Source organism: Meleagris gallopavo, chromosome 6 (genome assembly GCF_905368555.1).
Source record: "Meleagris gallopavo chromosome 6, MGAL_WU_HG_1.1, whole genome shotgun sequence".
In the NCBI taxonomy this organism is placed as follows: domain Eukaryota; kingdom Metazoa; phylum Chordata; class Aves; order Galliformes; family Phasianidae; genus Meleagris; species Meleagris gallopavo.
Window position 1 is genome coordinate 49,521,462 of NC_139409.1, and position 17,834 is coordinate 49,539,295.

Below are 17,834 nucleotides of genomic sequence, written 5' to 3' on the forward strand. Positions count from 1 at the left end.
CGAATATATAAGACTTAATTTCACTGGATTTTATGCTGACTTCTGTCCTTTTGTTATCGGTGCCCTTTTGTTCATTTTCCTTTCTTTGTTTAATCCGCCTGAGAGCTCACCTGGCAGCAGGAAAAGTTCTTTGGGCTGACTTGGCATGGCACGTGGTTTTTAAGCCCTTTGCTACTTCAGGAGGAACCCATTTGCCAGGGTTCTGTCACTTTCCCTCTTTTGCTCTTTGTAATCAGACCTTTCCTTACCACTCCCCACATATGGTACACACAGTTGCAATGACTTGCATCTGTCGAGAAGTGTGACTTTCTTAGAGCTGATTCTCCTGTTCCTTTGTGCACAAGCCAAAAAAAGGTCTGTGTGTTACACAAGGCTGCCAGCACCCTTCTCCCAGGAGAATATGTGTGGTCCCTCCACATTCATCTGATTTCCTTCTAACCCCAAAGATCAAGAATGTTTAGACTTCTTCCCGTCTCTTGTGACCACCACTATCAAGAAGACTTTGTCTGCCCAGAAAGTTAAAAAACATTGCCGTTACATTTCCAGTTGTATCGATGATAAACTATGGAAAACATCAGTGTCATATATTGTATTTAACATAAGACGCTGTTTGACACAGTGTATCCTTGAAATACTTATAGTGAACAAGCAAAACTTCGCATTCCCTTTAATAAAATCTCCATTTAACCTCAGAAATGGAGTCTGTACCGTAAAGTTTTATCTCTCGATTTTGTTCACTCGTCTCGAACTATGGACCAAACGCTACATAATAAATAGCAAGGAGCCTCTCTCATTTTTGTGGCTTTTCCTTTGCTGTGTTCCCATCTAATGAGGAAAATAAAGATTATTCCTTAAGTTCCCATAACATGGGGGCCAGTTGGCATTGTTGACCTCTTTGTTTCACTCCCCGTGGCTTGTCTCAAGGATTGTATTGGTGACAGGAGGAAGACAGAGAAACTGGAGTGTGTTGCAAACTGATCATCACTGGAAGGTGGTTTACTCCTTAATCTCCTGCACCACCCCCTCGTTACTGGTTATCCAAGTTGCCTCTTTGAGAAAGAGGAAATCTATTGATAGCTACTGCCAGTTTTCTTCTCCATTTTGAAACTTTTTGGGGACACACAGCTGACTTCTCAATGATTCAGGGATGGTAAGGTGGGGTGCTACTTAATAGCTCTAGAGGAAAGGTACTGGTTTATGCTGTGAGACAAAATGGTTTTGAGGAAACATGTCGAAGTATGTTAGTCCTAATTTCACTTTAGTGATTTAAATCATTATCTCACCTTGATCTTTTGCTGAATAGGTAGGCTGGCCAACGAATGACCAAAATCACTATGGCAAACATCCTTAGGTAAAAGTGAGCTGAAATGCGCAGTAACCATCTGGGTGCTCCTACCAGCTTCTGCTTTGCCCTCTTCAATTGGATCAATTGACTTAAATCTTGCTCAGACACTCATTATTTTGATGTTTGGCAGTTTTCTATAACAACAATTGATGACTACGAGTATGCACTAAAGAACATGAGAGATTGATGTACCTTTCTCTCACACTTTGTTCCAAGTCCACAGGAGATTCAGACGTTTGCAGAGACTCTAATGTGCTTTTGTATAGAGGCGTTATGTGAAGTAGGATTGATTGTCTCACGCTCAATAACATCCATATGGAAGTCTCTGTCTGAACATTACTGTGAGAGTATGCTGGAAAAATATCTCCACTTATTTGTCACCTCTACGAAGTCATATTCTACCACTGGTCTCTGAGCTGCCTGGAATTTTGATCTGATGTGGTCCAGCCATTCCTGTTTCTTAAACGTGCAATTAGAAAATGGGCCAGTGAATAAAAGCCACAGCCTTGCATTTGGTGAAAATTAGCTCTTTAATTAAAAGAAGCTAAAATTCTTTACAGTTTGTTGTGGCTTCCTTACTTCTTTGTGTTAACTAGATAGAAGACCACTTAAAAATATCCTACGTGTTTTGTATGATTTCATTTTCTCCTTACAGGCCTCATCTCAGGCTGTAATTCTTTATTTCTCCTAATTAGTTGCTGTGGAAATGATTATGTCATAAATACAAACAATGGGAATGTAAGAAGCAGATGAATTCTTAAGAAGTAAAGATTTGCTTTCCCGTATATGGCCAAAAACCCAAAGGAGAGATATTCTAATACTTTCTGCATTGTCTTTTATCTCAGGATTTTATAGTTCTTCTCAAGTATTGATACATTAAAGTTTTTTGGTGGCAGAAAGGGTGTTGAAACCTTTCATGTTAGTTGTCTTCAGTAACTCACAATCAAGTAATTGCTGCTTGCAACTGAAAATAAGCTTTTCTTTGCAAGGTGAGCCTGAAAGCTGAATGAACTCATCATCACGGGTTTTAAAGATTCTGCTGACCAAGTTATTTACACCTGTGCAGTCCAATTTGCTTCAAGGCTTGTATTATCACTCTGCCTTCAGATTCTTTCCCTTGGAGATTTGTGGTGCAGTTCCATCATTTGGGTAGTGTTGCTTCGCTGTTGCTGCTCTATGTGAAAGAACAGTAAATGATTGTATTGAAGGGGAAGGGGATGGAATGGAATCTGCAGCTGCGTCAATCTCAGCTACGTTCTGCATGACCGTCAAGAGCAAAATCAATAAAAATATATTTTTTAGCCACTGAAGTCAGCATATGTGGCTGAGTGTCCTCTGGAGAGTGAAATCCATCACTCTACACAAGCCCACTGTATAGCAATGTTCTCCTTAAGTGCTCAAAATGGGGCTTGTGTAGCGTATGAGCCATGTGAATTCACGTGTGGATTTCACCGAGGGAGAGGCTCTTTGAGTCAGAAGATGCCTTTTTGCATAGTCACTTTTCAGAGTTGTACTATATTTTGGCATTCACAACACTTCTTTCAGAGAGCTGAATATTTATAACTGCCGATTTTTACAGATGGGAAAACCAAGGCACAGAGAGATTAGATGACTTGTCTAAAAGATCTCAGTCAGTTAATGGCAGAGTGAATGCAGAGCTCAGGATTTCTGATTGTCTCCTAGCCCCTACAGGACATTTCTAGAGCAATACAGAAATGATGTAATATGCAAGCAGAATTGTTTTCAAACAAAAATATATGTCAGATTGCGTATAATGTCAGCAACAGCTCTTTAAATGTGTGAGAATTGATTGATTTTAAGTGAGTGTGGTCTTTTCTGTAGTGATTAGAAGGAAGGGATGCTTGAGTGTTAAAATATTTTCTTTTAAGTGATCCTGCACACTGCTGTGGAATAGAAATCTGTGTAGCTCTTGGGCTTCAGGCTAAAAAGTTTTTGAAACTGAAGCTGTAAGTTAGAAAGTAGGATCTTCTTGTCAGCTTATTGGAATTATAACACTAGCATATTTCCAGAGTCATGTTGCAATATGCCCATGACAGCTATATAGAACTAAAATACTAGAAAGATACACTAAGAAGGGCAAAATGCTTTTGCATAGTTTTTATATTATTCACACGGCTGGAATGTTTACAGCATAGCAGAGTGTAACAAGAGCAAATGCTGAACCACATCAAGCAGTTCCCTTGTTGTGCATGTCATTTAAATATCAAATCTATAAGGGCGTTTGCTATGTTCTTCACACTCACAAAGACCACAACTAAGTGACTTAAAAACATCCCATGAGTTTTTAAAAATGCGGACAAACAACTCTCTTCTTTTGATAATTCCAAATACATTGCCCCACTCCATTGGTTCTGCAACATCTGGTGTTTCATAAAGCATTTTTAAATGTCATCTCCCTTCCCCGTTTGCCCACACCCTTCCCGCTGCACCTTAACCCCAGCATAGCAAGAAACTTTCGTTTCTAGAGAAATGTGTGGAAAATCTTACAAAACAGAGGCAATGAGCCGTGTTCTGTGTAGGCTTGAGCTATTTCTTAGCAAGAAAGTCGAGTCAGTGGCATGGAGCAGCACTAATGTATAGGGCAGTTTTCATGAGGACGAATGAATGAGATTCTGTGCTGATTCAGTGGAAAGGTGTTATTAAACGATTCTTGCAGAAGAGATTACATAGAACTAAGTGTTAACTTCATATAACAATCTTGGCATTACATTTTGTTGAAAAGGGCACGAAGCAGTTTGTCAGGAATGAAGGACTGCAACCCCCCTCTTAATTCTTGGTTTGTGTCCAAATTTCGAATTGTAGAACAAATGTAATTCCTGCACAGTTCACAAGTTATCAAGCCTTCTGCCTGAGGATAAGCATGCAAGAACCAAGGCAGGCAAAGGGCAAGGTTATTCCTCTGCATCGCTGATCCCTAACTGGGGCATTTTAGCATTATACATTGATGTTCTTGTCTGTCTGTTGCAGTGTACTGTTAATAGGATGCTGTGCTCTGAGAAGGCGAGTAAAGATGCAAATCTAAAAAGAGCTGGAGGAGATTGACAGAAAAATCCCAAAGCAAGGGGGTCTTTATGAATACCTAGAGGTGGCAGGACCGTGATCATCTTGCCTAATTTTAGCTATCTATTCAGTTATGCTTATGGTCTCAGCAGGTTGTACAGTCTGATTTCGGGGAAGAGAAACAGAGCAGAGGCACCTCTAGATGGCAGTTCATCCCACCTGTCTACATGGGATGAGGCACTCACTTTCCATCTGATTTGGCTTAGTGGGGATGAATTTCACCTTACTAGTCAGTCGGCACAGGGGAAGATGCTTCATAGTCTAATGAACATAAAGTAAAACATGCACCTGTAGGCATTTGAAATCAGTAGGGTTAGAAGGTTTTTCTCATCTGTGTAAGAAGGAACTGAAGAGACGTACCAGGAACCATTCCTCAGTGAAATTGTCTGTTTTGTCAGTGCACTGTAAATACACAGCCAATCCTGAGGTAAACTATATCTAGAAGCAAAATTATGCTGAAGGATTTCTATTGTCTTCTTATTACATAACTGATGAAAATGGGAAAGTATTTATTCATAATGAAAATTGTCATGTTAAAAGGAGACAAATGCATGATATGGAGGTGATTTCTGGTCACGGACTTATTAGGCTATTAATTAGGCTAATTCTGAGTTGTTTTTCTCCCAGTGCCATTGGCATACCACTTCTCCATGGGCTACTGTACACTTACATTACCGAATGGCATTAGCAGCCTATCTGAAATTGTTATGCAGCCTCTTACAAACCTCATTCTAATTTCTGTGTTAGCATAACAGCCTAAAACACTAATACTGGTTTACTGTTGCTAAAGCAAATGCCAAGAAAACAAATAGTAATAAGAACACAGAATAATAAGCACTCTCTTCAGCGTGGGTTAGAAACCTGATGACCTGCCTTAGCTTGTACATAGTTTGTACCTATGTGCTGCCATCTGCTTTTCTTTCTGTTGTAGCTAATTCATTCAGATTTTTCAGTCTTACATTCTCCTACCAAGATATGCTGTTTATAAAGAGCATGTCTTGTTTAAATTCCCAAAGCGGAAGTTACAGTGATTATTTTTGCTCCCTGTAAATAAAGGGGCATGTTTCGGAGTGTAAGATGCACTTTTAAAAGTAAAGACATAGAAAAAACTATTCACAAACAGGCTTAGTCTGACAATTAGAATAAGGCAGAACATTCCCATAGGGATAGTGAAAGCAAACATTCAAGTTGTCATTGAGTTTAATAGGTTTAATAATGGGTTTATGTAGGAGCTTACAGTCTTGAAGTAGGAACTGGACACCTAAGGTGGAAGCCTAGTGTTTGCTTCTTCCAAAAAGTCTCAGTATTCCAAATTCTTGGGTTGGATTCATGCCTTTTTGGTAGTTTGTGGCGTATTGCTATTATTAAACAGAAGTAACAAAGATGTGAACTTTGCCAGCTGCAACCTTTAAGAATCTGTCAATTTCTATGCCTGAACCCTTATCCCAGTCTCTGATGCCCCTTGCTTCACTTCAGGGATTCACCATGATGACTGTGATTCCACCCAGCATCCCTCAGTACCGCAGAATCCCATTAGTGTACAGACACTGTTCTTGTAACCCTGAAGCCTAAGAAACAAAGGGAAATGGTGATTCCCTTTGGGCCATCATCTGTGTGATCTTTTGTTCTCTCATGGTTTAGTCTCTCTTCTGTACATGACTGCCACTTGGGACTTATTTGGCTTTTGTCCATTTTATTCCAGTTAGAGTTTAGTTCACACATCGTTAGGAGAAGCACTGGTTACAAAGATACGCAGCTCTTGTCATAACAGAAGTATTTCATATGCACCTGCAGTTTGACATTTGTGTTGGGGGAATATTGCAGAGTGAATAAAAAGCCTGAAATCATTTGCTTTTTTTCTGACTCCACCTGCTATGGAGTTGTTTTGTTGTATTTTTGGAGGAAGGGAGTTGAGGGGCTTTTTTTTGTTGTTGTTTTTTCTTCTTTGTTTTTTAAAGAGCAATCTGAAGGTGTGTTTGTAGCTATAGGGAGAAGGTACGTTGTGGGTTACAGAGCTGTAAGCAGAGAAAAAAGGAAATTCTATAAGACAGATGGCTATTAACATGGCGTAAATACCCTATTTTCACATGTAAGGGGAAAAATGGGTCCCATAAATAGTCCTCAGGATGGAAGCTTCATGCTGGTAGTAGAGCCATGGCAACGCACGAGGATTAATTATCTTGTGTGCACTGTTTGTAACAGCAACATCAACAAGAAGTCTTCTTCTGGAGCTTTCTTTTCCTATTCTGTTTCATCTTCTTTCCACCTCATCAGATACACTGACTTCATACGGGCCACCTTTGCTGCGGTGTGCAGATGAAAGCCCTGGAACCTGCTCCTACCTAACCAGGGAAGATCAGGTGCACAAAGCCCTTTTCACTGCACGCAGTTGTCCCAGCACACCTCCAGTGCATCCTGGAGACAAGAAGAGGAGGTGTCAAGGCACACTGCAGCTGTGCTTTGCAAAGTCTCAGCCAGGTGCACAGCGAATTAGGGAGCTATAAATGGCTTCCTGATGGGGTTGCTTAGCTCACCTTCTCCACGTAAAACTGAACAGGAGGGTGTCTGGCCTGATAGCATTCACGAAAGTAAGAGATTTGGCCCTGAAACACTTCTTGCTGCAGGAACTCGAACGACTCAGAATGAGAATGAGCTAACATACTTCAGCAACTGCACTGAAATTAAGAGTTCGGTCTCATGTATCCCCATTAAGTGGAAAGACAAACAGTTTGGGTTATGTTAACAATGCCCCTGTAATGGAAAATGTTGATACTTTGGCTGATGGGAATTTTCTCTGATTGATCTTCTGTAGTCAAGAAACTGTTATTGGAAACTGATATTTCACACCTCTATGCCATGGCGATTGTTACTTATTAAGTGCTTTTATATCATAGTGTCTGGGAGTAAAGAGTCCCCAAATACAACTTAATGTTAATCCATCTTGTCAAGTAAGTTTTTTCATGATGTGGTGAGATTGGAAAATGGTCAGTTGTGAGCTTTGCTTTATAGTTTAATTCAAGACAAATTTACAAAGCAGATTCAATATTTCATTTTTACTAGCTTCAGAATTTCTTTTTAGAGATTTGTGTTGGTTTTTTTTGTTTGTTTGTTTGTGTGTTTTCTTTGAGAGGGATAGGTTGTTTTTTGGAGGCAGGCTGGCTTGGCAGATAGCCGTTGGTTATTTCCATTGAAAACTGAGTGTTGAGATGGGAGTGGTGTTACAGTAAAATAGCTCATAGTACAAGGTAAACTGTGTGTTTCCACAGAACATATCCTGTGATGAAAGCTTCTTTCTTAAGTAGTCACTCTCTCTAAATAATGCATTCTTTCCAGACACCATTACTATTTTGTTCTTTGACAGGTAATTACAAACTTGCTCCTCAAAGAGTGGGGGGAAAAAAAAAAAAAAAAGAAAGAAAAGAAAAAGAAAAAAGAAAGCCATGCACCCCCAGGAAGGCTTTCAAATGTAGATCCTGCTTAATCTGGTTTAATCTTTGTTTATATAAATTTATGTGTGCTTTGAGAGCTCATTTTTCTACTTTGAAGCACTCTTCTGTATTTATTTCTCTGAAACTTTTTTTTTTTTTTGCAGCTCTCATCCTAAGAGAAGAAACAATGCTGGCAGTTAATTTGTGCATATAAGCTAAAGACATTTTGAAACGCGTGCATTTTTGCCAACTGTAGTTAGTGATTTTAGCTGGTAAGCTGGTACCACCCTCATAGAACAGTGAAAAATAACAGGATCACAGATGATGTTTGTGAAATCACTGCCTGAGTTTCAATACGGTGCTTTATCTCAAGATATACAGCTGCGGAACGATGTAAATTATATGTAGCATCCTCATTGCGTGGAAAAGCCACGGAACAGATAGGCTAAAAGAAAAAAGGAAGGGGAGATTTAGGGAGAGGATGTGACTCAGGGATTCAGAAGCCTTCCAGATCGATAGAGCAGCCCCAGCAAAAGAATGACATCCAGCTGCAGACGGACAGATGGAGAAGAGGCCAGTGAGGGAGAAAAAGAGTAAGTGGACAGAAAAACGCGATCAGAAATGTGGGGTGGAGTTGACCCTTTCTGTATTTCAGAAAAACTGGATTTGGGAATGAACAAGATTGCAGTAAAGGCAAATGTGGAATGGTTCTCAGAGTGAGAGGATTATTTGGTGGGCCTGAATTTTACTTACTGACTTTTTTTTTTTTTTTGTATTTTCAGTGAAAATAATATAGATGAAATAACTTCACTGTGATCTGCGGTGATTTTCTGCAGTCAGTTAGGTATAACTCTGTTGTACCTAAAAATCAAAATATTTTGTTGAGTTTTAAAATAAATTGCTTTTTCCTTCTTTTTCTTTAAAAATGTATTTTGAAATGGGAACATAGTTTAGAAAGATTCACTTAGGCTTTTAAGTAATTTAGGTTTCTTTTTTCAGCCGAACTATTGCTGATTTCATCCTGAATTTGTAAATCATTTTCACTTGGGCTCAAAACTAGCACATCATTCACTGACAGTGCTGCCCAGCTGCTTAAAACATGAAATGTTTTGAGGGCTCTTTCAGTAGAAAAAAGCTGTGTGAAATGCATATGTGCTTTTAAATCTTGTAGATATCATCTAATCTAAGTGACCCTGCATCCAACCTGAGTTTTTGTTACTGCGTGCCAAACTTTTCTGTCTTTTGAGATCTTTGGTTGTTTGTTTCTGATCACTAAAAGAGTGGTAGCTTGTGCTATGTCACTGAGTGCCTGGATATGAAATACTGTGAATGAAAATAACTTTTTGCTGTTTCATGCTTTAAAAATAACTTTTAATTATTCTAAGTGCTAGGTGCATATCCTTAAAAAATGAGACACTGTAGGAAGGGGGCATTCAAAGTAACCAGTTACTTCTGAAGAATCCAGTCTCCATGTATCTGTCTTGATCACTGCAAAAATGGAAATAACTGAGCTGTTTCCTGAAGGTCGCACATGCAAAACTGGGGCTCCCAACAAAAAGATAATCAATAAGCTACATTCCACTGACTAAGTGCTAGAAACCTCCTTCTCTTTTTCTAATAACTGTCCCTTGGCACATTCATCTGTATGTGTTTCTTAGGGGCCTGTCTGGTAATCTTTTGCTAGTTTTAAATCACAGGTTTCTCCATGTGCAGGCCAAATGTACAGAAGATACTGAAAGCTCATGTGTGCACAAACTCTCTCAAAGGCTTTAAAACATCCACAGATATCTTTAAAATGCATACACTAACAGAAGTTAATAGGCTGTGGTACAGGAAGGAGTTTCAGGGCAAAAACAAGCTGTCAGATATTCATAAAATCATTTTAAGAATACAAAATTGTAATCTTTGTACTGGTTTCAGGGACCCAGAAACTAGGGGATATTTGATTTGAGTTTCAGGTTTTTATTTAATAATGTCTAAAATATTATTGTAGGATCATAGAATGTCTTGAGTTGGAAGAGACCTTTGTGATCATCCAATTCTAATCCCCTGCCATGATCAGGGTTGCTACCTGCTAAAACAGGCTGCCCAGGGCCCCATCCAACCTGGCCTCTTTGCTTGAATACTGCTTCTAGCTCCAGGAGGCTATTTTTTTTTTTTTTTTTTTTTAATAATTATGGCTTTTTTTAGTGTTCTATGCTACAGTTACACTTTCCATTCTAACATTATTTTAATTCACTTACTACTCATAGTATACGTTGCCAATTTCCTGATTAAAATAAAGACAGTTTTGTAGTTTGGGAAATGCAAAGTGGTTATATGGGCTTGAGGAATGTCATGGGAAAACTATAAAAAGTCGGGAGAGAAGTCATATTTCTGTCCTCTGTGTTTCTTCACCTAGACTATGTTATGAGCCACCTAAGAAGCAGTGTTTATCACCAAAACTCTTACCACTTTCCCATAGGAGATACAGGAGAATATTTGAGATAAGCACAGGATGAACTGGATTTGCAGGTGAACTTTGTTCTTGATCTGAAAGTTACATTGAGTTTAATTTTCATAATCTGAGGAAGAAGAATCTGGTCTTAGTATCTGACAGTGCTACTGAATACGACTAGTTTTTAGTCTGTCCCAAGTTCTCCATGCAACTCTATCAGTGAACTCCTTTGCTGTGCCACTTTACTCCTAGGCATTGCAGTGTTATGAAACAGCAAAATTGAATGGTAATTCGTGTACACATGTACACACTCGGTCTACTCACATACATTTGTGTGCATATGCAGAAGGAGAATTGACCCAATTATAGGATTTGGTCCTAGTTCAAATTTGAGGATGGATAATACTGAGACTATTCTGCTAATTCTGCCCTGATCAAATAAGTAAACGAAAATGCAGGCTTTCATCTGAACTTTGTAGTGTTTCTTTTGAAACAGGCCTCAAATAAAACTAACCAGTTCTTGTAAACAATAATGAATTTTCTTCCTTGTTAGATTTGCTTGCTGGTTAGTTATCAGCATTAGAGAATTAAATTAAATTTACCTCAAGTATTTAAAAATCTTTGCATCACTTCATTACTAAGACAGGAAGTCTGTTATGGGTATGTTTCTTCTAAATTTATCTTAGACTTCTGAGTAGCAAGCTTGTCTTCTCAGAAGGTCTATGGCAATATTTTGTAATACTGTTGTCCAGCACTATTCAGGTAGTAGGAAAAAAAAGAAATTATCTTCACCTTTTTAAACTAAGATTACAGCAGATTTTTTCCAACTGAAACAAAAGAGGATATGTTTGCTCATGTGAGGGTCGTGCAGCTTCATCTTGCTATTCTGTTGTTCTCTATAACTCATACAGTGTGGAAATAATAGGGAATATGCAGCTGCTGTCCATGTCCCAGAATGAAAAATACAAGATAAAAGGTTCAAAGGAAATACAAGAGCAAATTTTGGATAAAGGGTGATACCACATCCTTACAATACGTTGTTACTTTGTTGTGACTGTCTTAAGGTTCAGACCTCACGTTAGTGATGCAGTTCCTTTGAAAATTGTTACTGATCAGAACAAGGTCTAGATTTTGAGGGGGGAGGTGGGTATCCATAGTTACACCAAGGGAAAGAAAACCACTGTTGCTATAATGGACGCAGTCTTTATAGAATAATAACTATACAGTTTCTAATGTGTTGTCAAATTTCAGGAAGATGACTCTTCATCTTTTGTCAGCATGTTGGGAGTGGGTTTGATTTTTATTACAGTAGGTTATGGTGACCTAAGACTTCAATGGTCATCATCAGTAAATGTAGGCTCTTTCTGGGGCAGTGAAGTATATTGCAAGACTGATTTTTAGTTTGTTCAGATAATTCTGACAAAGTAGCTGTTTCTTAACATCATCCCTATGATTAAAGTTCTCTGTAAGAGGTCTGTAGAAGCACAGAATAAGGCGTATGGCCTCTGTCTAAAGAAAAATGGTTGACTATTTTGTAGCTTAGGGGTGTTCAACTGTAACTGACTTAGGATAGCTGGGCAAATTGACTTTCTGTTTTGTGAGGAGGATTTGACAGTGGAAGATTTAGCATCTTTACATTCAAGAGGTAGTGATGTGTTGTCTTTCATGCTCAGTGTTGTATTATATGTATTGCACACTTTGGACTACGTAAGTAATTGGTGCTTTGTGCTGACTTAACATATCTTTCAGTGGAGAGAGGCAACGTGTTAGTGAATATTTATGGGATATTCATTAATACACTTAGTCATCAGTAGTTACATCATTGTGATCTTTTCTAGAACACGTACAGCAGTGTGTTTAGTGTAAAAAAAATAAAATTGGATGACTAAAAGATGAGAATTAGCAGAGAGAGTAATGACATATCACCATGGGAAATTATCAGTGGTAGTAGCAGGCACAATGAACAGCATTGGCATTGACATGGATTGTCTAAGCCATATTGAGAACACTTGCTTTCCACACTATTGGCTATTGCTGACTGCCAGCAAAGATTTTGGTAATATTTTGATATTTTTTCCATAATTATGGAAATGTAGCTCCTGTGTATAAAGCAGCAAAAAAATAAATCAAAGAACAGTGCAACAAAAACTCACATAAATATAATATATCTCTCAAATCCAGTGAAGCCAAAGAAACAGAAATGTAGTTCTAGCCTCTGCAGAGGTTGTTGGCATTATCCAGTAGTCAGAAAAATGGCCAGCATGAATAGTCCAATTTGTATTTAAAATACAGATTCAGGGTGTCAGATAATGTCTCATTCCATGCAGTCTTGTCAACACACAGGGAAACAACACAGAATCATAGAATCCTTAAAAATGGAAAGGACCTCTGAGAGCCATTTAGTCCAACTCCTGTGCAGGGAACAGGGACACCACAGCTGTTGTGTAATCCTGATCAGGTTGCCCAGGGCCTTATCCAGCCTCTCCTTGAAAGTCTCCAGGGATGAGGCATAAACCACAACGCTAGGTAACCTGTTCCAGTGCCTCACAACCCTCACTGTTATATATTTTTTCCTTATATCTAACCTAAATCTACCTTCCCTGAACTTGAAGCCATTTCCCTTGTTCTGTCACCGCAGATTCTGCTAAAGAGTCTGTCCTGTTCTTTCCTGTAGCTCCCCTTTAGATACTGAAAAGGCTGCTATCAGGTCACCTCACAACCTTCTCTTCTCCAGGCTGAACAGCCCCAGCTCTCTCAGTCTGCCCTCAGAGGGGAGGTGTTCCATTCCATGGATAACACTTTACCTGAAATAATGTGTAGATTGCAAACCATACATTTCCACCAAAAATAACTTCTCCTGTAATGAAATGATGAAAATCTATTTTTCAAAACAATTTCATTAGCAAGTGCTTTCCAGAATTTGAAGGTATAAGGCGATTGATTACTGAAGTAGGTTTTTGGTAAGATACTAAATATTCTGAGCAACGTGTATATGTTTGTATTTGTGTGTGTATGTAAACATACAAGGGCTTCTCCTAAAATAACGCCTCCTATTTTGTTATGTTGGCTCACAATGTCAGAGTTGAATTTTGCTGATATGGCAGCAGAGGCTGAACCTTCCCAGCAATATGTCATTACATTTTGTTGCTGTGCAACAAATGGCCAAATGGCATCTGACATGGAAGTGCATATGAAGCAAAGATGTTTTATTGAATTCCTCCATGTGGAAACAGTTGCACCCACTGACACTCACTAATACTTGCTGAAGTTTATGGAGACCAAACAGTGGGGATGTGAGCACAGTGAGGTGGTGGGTGGTGTGTTTCAACAGTGGCAACAGCAACATGAAAGACAAGCCACTTTCCAGATGGTCAAGGACACAATAAAATGAAGAGCAACTCGATCAACTCATTTGTGTGAATCAGCTAATGGTGATGACCATATTGAAAAATAGTGTTTTGTAGCTGATGAGTTGCTCTATCAAATAAGTGTTATTGTGCTCTCTGTAGCTGTTGTAGTTTCAATGGAAATAAATAGAAAGCATTGCTTTTGGAGCAACATATGAATGTCATTGTTTGTATGTGTGTATATATATTACATGCACATTGTATACATATACACTGTGTGTGTATACACACATGGCTATGAGAGAGACCTGTGGAACTGAACACAGAATATAAGCCAATGCAGTGCAAGTTTGGGAGAACGCTGCAACAATCGTTTGGATCCTTGCCCAGTGGAAAACTCTTCAAATATCCAGAAATAAAAAGGAAAAGCCCTAACAAAGGTGGCCTGTCATTAAGCAGCCCAACACAGATTTTGACAGTGTTTAGTGACTTGATGTAGAATTTATCAGCGGAATCAAGAACCTTCATTTGCTCCCTATGGTCTTTAAATGGTCCATTTATTGTTAAAAAAAAGGTCTTGATTATGAGGTCTTTATATACAGAACATTGTATAACAGGAATATGATTTTTAACTTTGAAGGAAAAACTTTTGAGTGGGTTTAATCAGTCTTCCACTGGCATTTTTTAGGTTTGTGGATAGCTCATTTCACCAAATGAAATATGATCTGTTTTTCATGTGATAGAAATATTGTCTTCTTTAACTGAATTAAACCCTAGGTGTAAGGTGTTTGTGTAAGAATTGATATTTGATAGGCGTTATACATAGATTAAAAAAACCGAAGACCTCAAAATCCCAAGGTCAGAATATTAGAGTAGTATTATTGAACAGTCTGAGTATTTATGATATGATATATGTGACAAAAATTCTTTGAAAAGAACTTCTATGAAAGGATCAGCCTTAAGAGCAGCAATGTTGAAATGTGATTTTTATGTAGGGTTTGTTTTATTCACATTTGGCAACCAGAAGGGGAAAAAATATCTATTCTTATTCCATGGCACTGAGACCAAAATTCTAGGTTTCTTTAAAACTCATTGTAAATGGGGTATTTGGTGGAGGCCATGAACTACTTTAATACATATTCCATCATTCTGTGCTGCATTTTTTTCTTCTTTTTATTCACTTCAGCGTACTGAATGATTGAAAATCCAGCTATAGCTAGCATAGGCTTCATTGTTGGATGTGAAGCCTTAGATGTGCACTGAATGGCAAGTGGTGTACCCAGAAAATCTAATGCTGTCTGAAGAGGGAGAAGGAGTTGGGTAGTTGGATGAATACTTAATTCCTTATATCTGTTTTATGTCTCTAGTCAGCCTGGAAATACAGATTTCCTAGGGAAAGGGTTATATGGTCTTTCCAAGAACTCTGCACTTTGCAAAAGAAAAGGTTGGCTTCTATGTGAAGTGTCAGCAGAGAAGGAAAAACAGAAAAGAAGGAAATAAAAATACTGCTTAGGAATCTCAGCAGAAAAGTGAGCTTTAAAAAATAACATTCCTACTGCCACAACCTTTTAGCCTATAATAAAAATGAAATCCTCACATGACAAAACACTATTCCCTTGCATCAGAAAAAGAATACTGTTTTGCAAAGACTTTCAGTTGTCCCAAACAATAATTTCCAGCACTCTGGAATGAGGTGAGATGTTGTTTGTTTCTGTTCTATGAATTGTCTAATAAGGATTTGGCCTCCTTACTTGGAATCTCGTATGTGGAACTGTAAGAAAAACAAAAACAAAAACAAAAACACCACCAACAAAAAACTTACTCTTCCCCTTCAAAATTTTAGGAGTAAATCTGCAGATTCTATCAGTCATCTTCTTCCATCTGTTGTTTATTGCATCCATAGCTTTTTACATTTAAACAATTGTCACTGTTAGTGCTTAGCAGTAGTAGATACTTATGTCAGCAATCAAAAGTTTTCTAATAGGAGAAGGAAATTAATATTCTGCTTTGTATTTTTGAGGGTTAATACATATGGTCACCATACTGTACTGAAGTTCCAATATTTAATTTTTCTGTTTCATGAATACTTTTTCTCATTTGGGATAGCTGTGGAAAAAAGGAATACATGGAATACATTATATTTTATCTCTTACTGTTGAGTGAAGGAAAGGCAAAAGCATCATAGCTAGGCATGGAAACCCATCTGTTTAGTTTGGTGGAATAACTCCCTTTTGGCCATCTCTCTGTTTATTGTATTGTAACATATTCTGTTGATTTTTCCATTCTGGCCTCTTGCACATGCACAGATTTAACTGAGAAATTAAATGATCCCTCTTAGGATGAATTTGACTTATTTGCACAAGTATCTTTGATTCTACATTTTAATAAGAATTTTTCAAACAGAAAGCTGTGAGTGCAGTGCACTTGCTAGTACCTCTCTCCTGCTTCACTGTCTTCATTTACATTCTTATTTTAACTGTTGTAGCACTCTTTATATATGTACTATAAACAATTTCAATAAATCAGGCTATGAACGTGTGCCTCTGCTGTTTAGAGGAGACCCCTATTTGTTTGCCAAAAATTCTCTCCTTATACAGAACAGAATACAGTTTTTCTATATTTAAAATTAAGGTTCTTTGTATACATATTCTGTAGCTGACAATCTCATTGCCATAACTGTACTGTATTCAAGAGATATACTGTCATCCTTGGTAGAAGATGTGACTTCAATCACATGAAGTTGTAAATCATGCAGCTTTGTGAATTGCAAACAAGTGGCCGTGGCTATTTTTTTTTTTTAAACTGCTACAGTTTCCCCAGAAATCCCATTATTATGGATGTAAATGAGCCACTTATTACCAAAATATTGTAAAATCTTTTTAGAGTAGTTCTCAATACAAGCAGCACAATCTGTTATGCCTGTTCCACATTATAGGCCGCATTTTAATTGGAGCAGTAAAGATAGGCCCTTAGATGTACTGGCACTCAACCTAACTTTTTTACCTTGATTTATATTTTGGGGATTGAAAGTTATGTTTTGAATAAGGCAGAAGGGGAGGTTGAATCTAGGTCTTTTGGCCATACAAATTCATTATCCACATAAAACATTATTCCATAAAACAGCCTCCTGCCTGAGGCCTCACAGAGAGAAGCATATATTTTCTTTTTTTCTTTTTCATTATGAAGCTCAAGTTTCAATCAGAAAGGAAGCAGAAGATAGTTTTGCTAAAAATGCATAAAAGATGATGTGTTCATGCCACTGCAGAATAAAAGTATCTAGTGCATGGGTATCCAATCTTTTGGCTTGCCTGAATCACATTGAGTGAAAAAAAATTGTCTTGGGCTCCATGTCAATATACAATATAGGTAATTTATATAAGTTACAAAGCTTCTTTTTTTGTTGTCGTTATATTTTTTTTTTATTAAAACATAAAAGAGATCAACATAAACATAAAATTAATGAGATATTGGATCCTGTTTTTTGTGAAACTAATGCATCAGCATCTGGTTTCGCAGAGGCGGTTGCAATTCGCAACGAATTTTCAAGGTGTTTGTCAGAGATTTTTGATAAAGTTTTGCTTCTACTGTGCTCTACCCTTGAAAAAAGTTCTTCACATGTGTACGTACTGCCAAAATCAGATGACATGTATAAAAAGTGACAGTGCTGCGAGATATATCTTTTACTGGCACCAAAGATGCCATTTACTCAGTGAAATTATATTTGCTATTAGTAATAATAGTATTCTAATAAAAATGGCATGTTGAGCTACATCTGTAGCATTAGTACTTTTGTTTATCATCAAAATATAAAATTTGAAATTAGCAGCTTTATTCTTCCACTTACTTTTAATAGATCTTCCTGTTTCTTAAATTTGCCTGGCTATACTCTGGTAAGACAAACTGACTGTAGAAAAATTGTTGCTTTTTAAATCAAGGCAAATTGTATCTGTCACACTTTCCATACATTATCAAATAAACTTAGCATCCGTAAATGTTTTGTTTTGTTTTGTTTTGTTTCAGTCAGATATGCTACCATGTAACTTGCTTTTATAACAGAGACCGTTTGAGTTTTAACTTAAAAAAAAGATAAAAAGTTGTTGAGATGGCAGACTTTTTTTCTGTTCCACTTATTTGTCTTTACAAAGCATTCCTTGATATGCATCAAGTTTAGCAGCATGTTTTTGCATAAAACTTCT

At 37.7% G+C, this 17,834-nt stretch overlaps 1 protein-coding gene across 14 annotated transcripts in view; it reads left to right on the forward strand.

Moving 5' to 3' along the window:
• The window catches only part of SUGCT (succinyl-CoA:glutarate-CoA transferase), a 354,560-nt gene that overhangs the window by 215,156 nt on the left and 121,570 nt on the right, over nt 1-17,834 (forward strand). Inside the window, exon 14 of one of the 14 annotated variants that reach the window (XM_085226699.1) lies at nt 8,019-8,707. The exons of the other annotated variants lie outside the window; for them this stretch is intronic. Coding sequence (XP_085082825.1) covers nt 8,019-8,030 — 12 coding nt within the window. The 3' untranslated portion in view covers nt 8,031-8,707. Of the gene's footprint in view, nt 1-8,018; nt 8,708-17,834 lie in introns of those variants that run through there. 14 annotated transcript variants of the gene reach the window in all.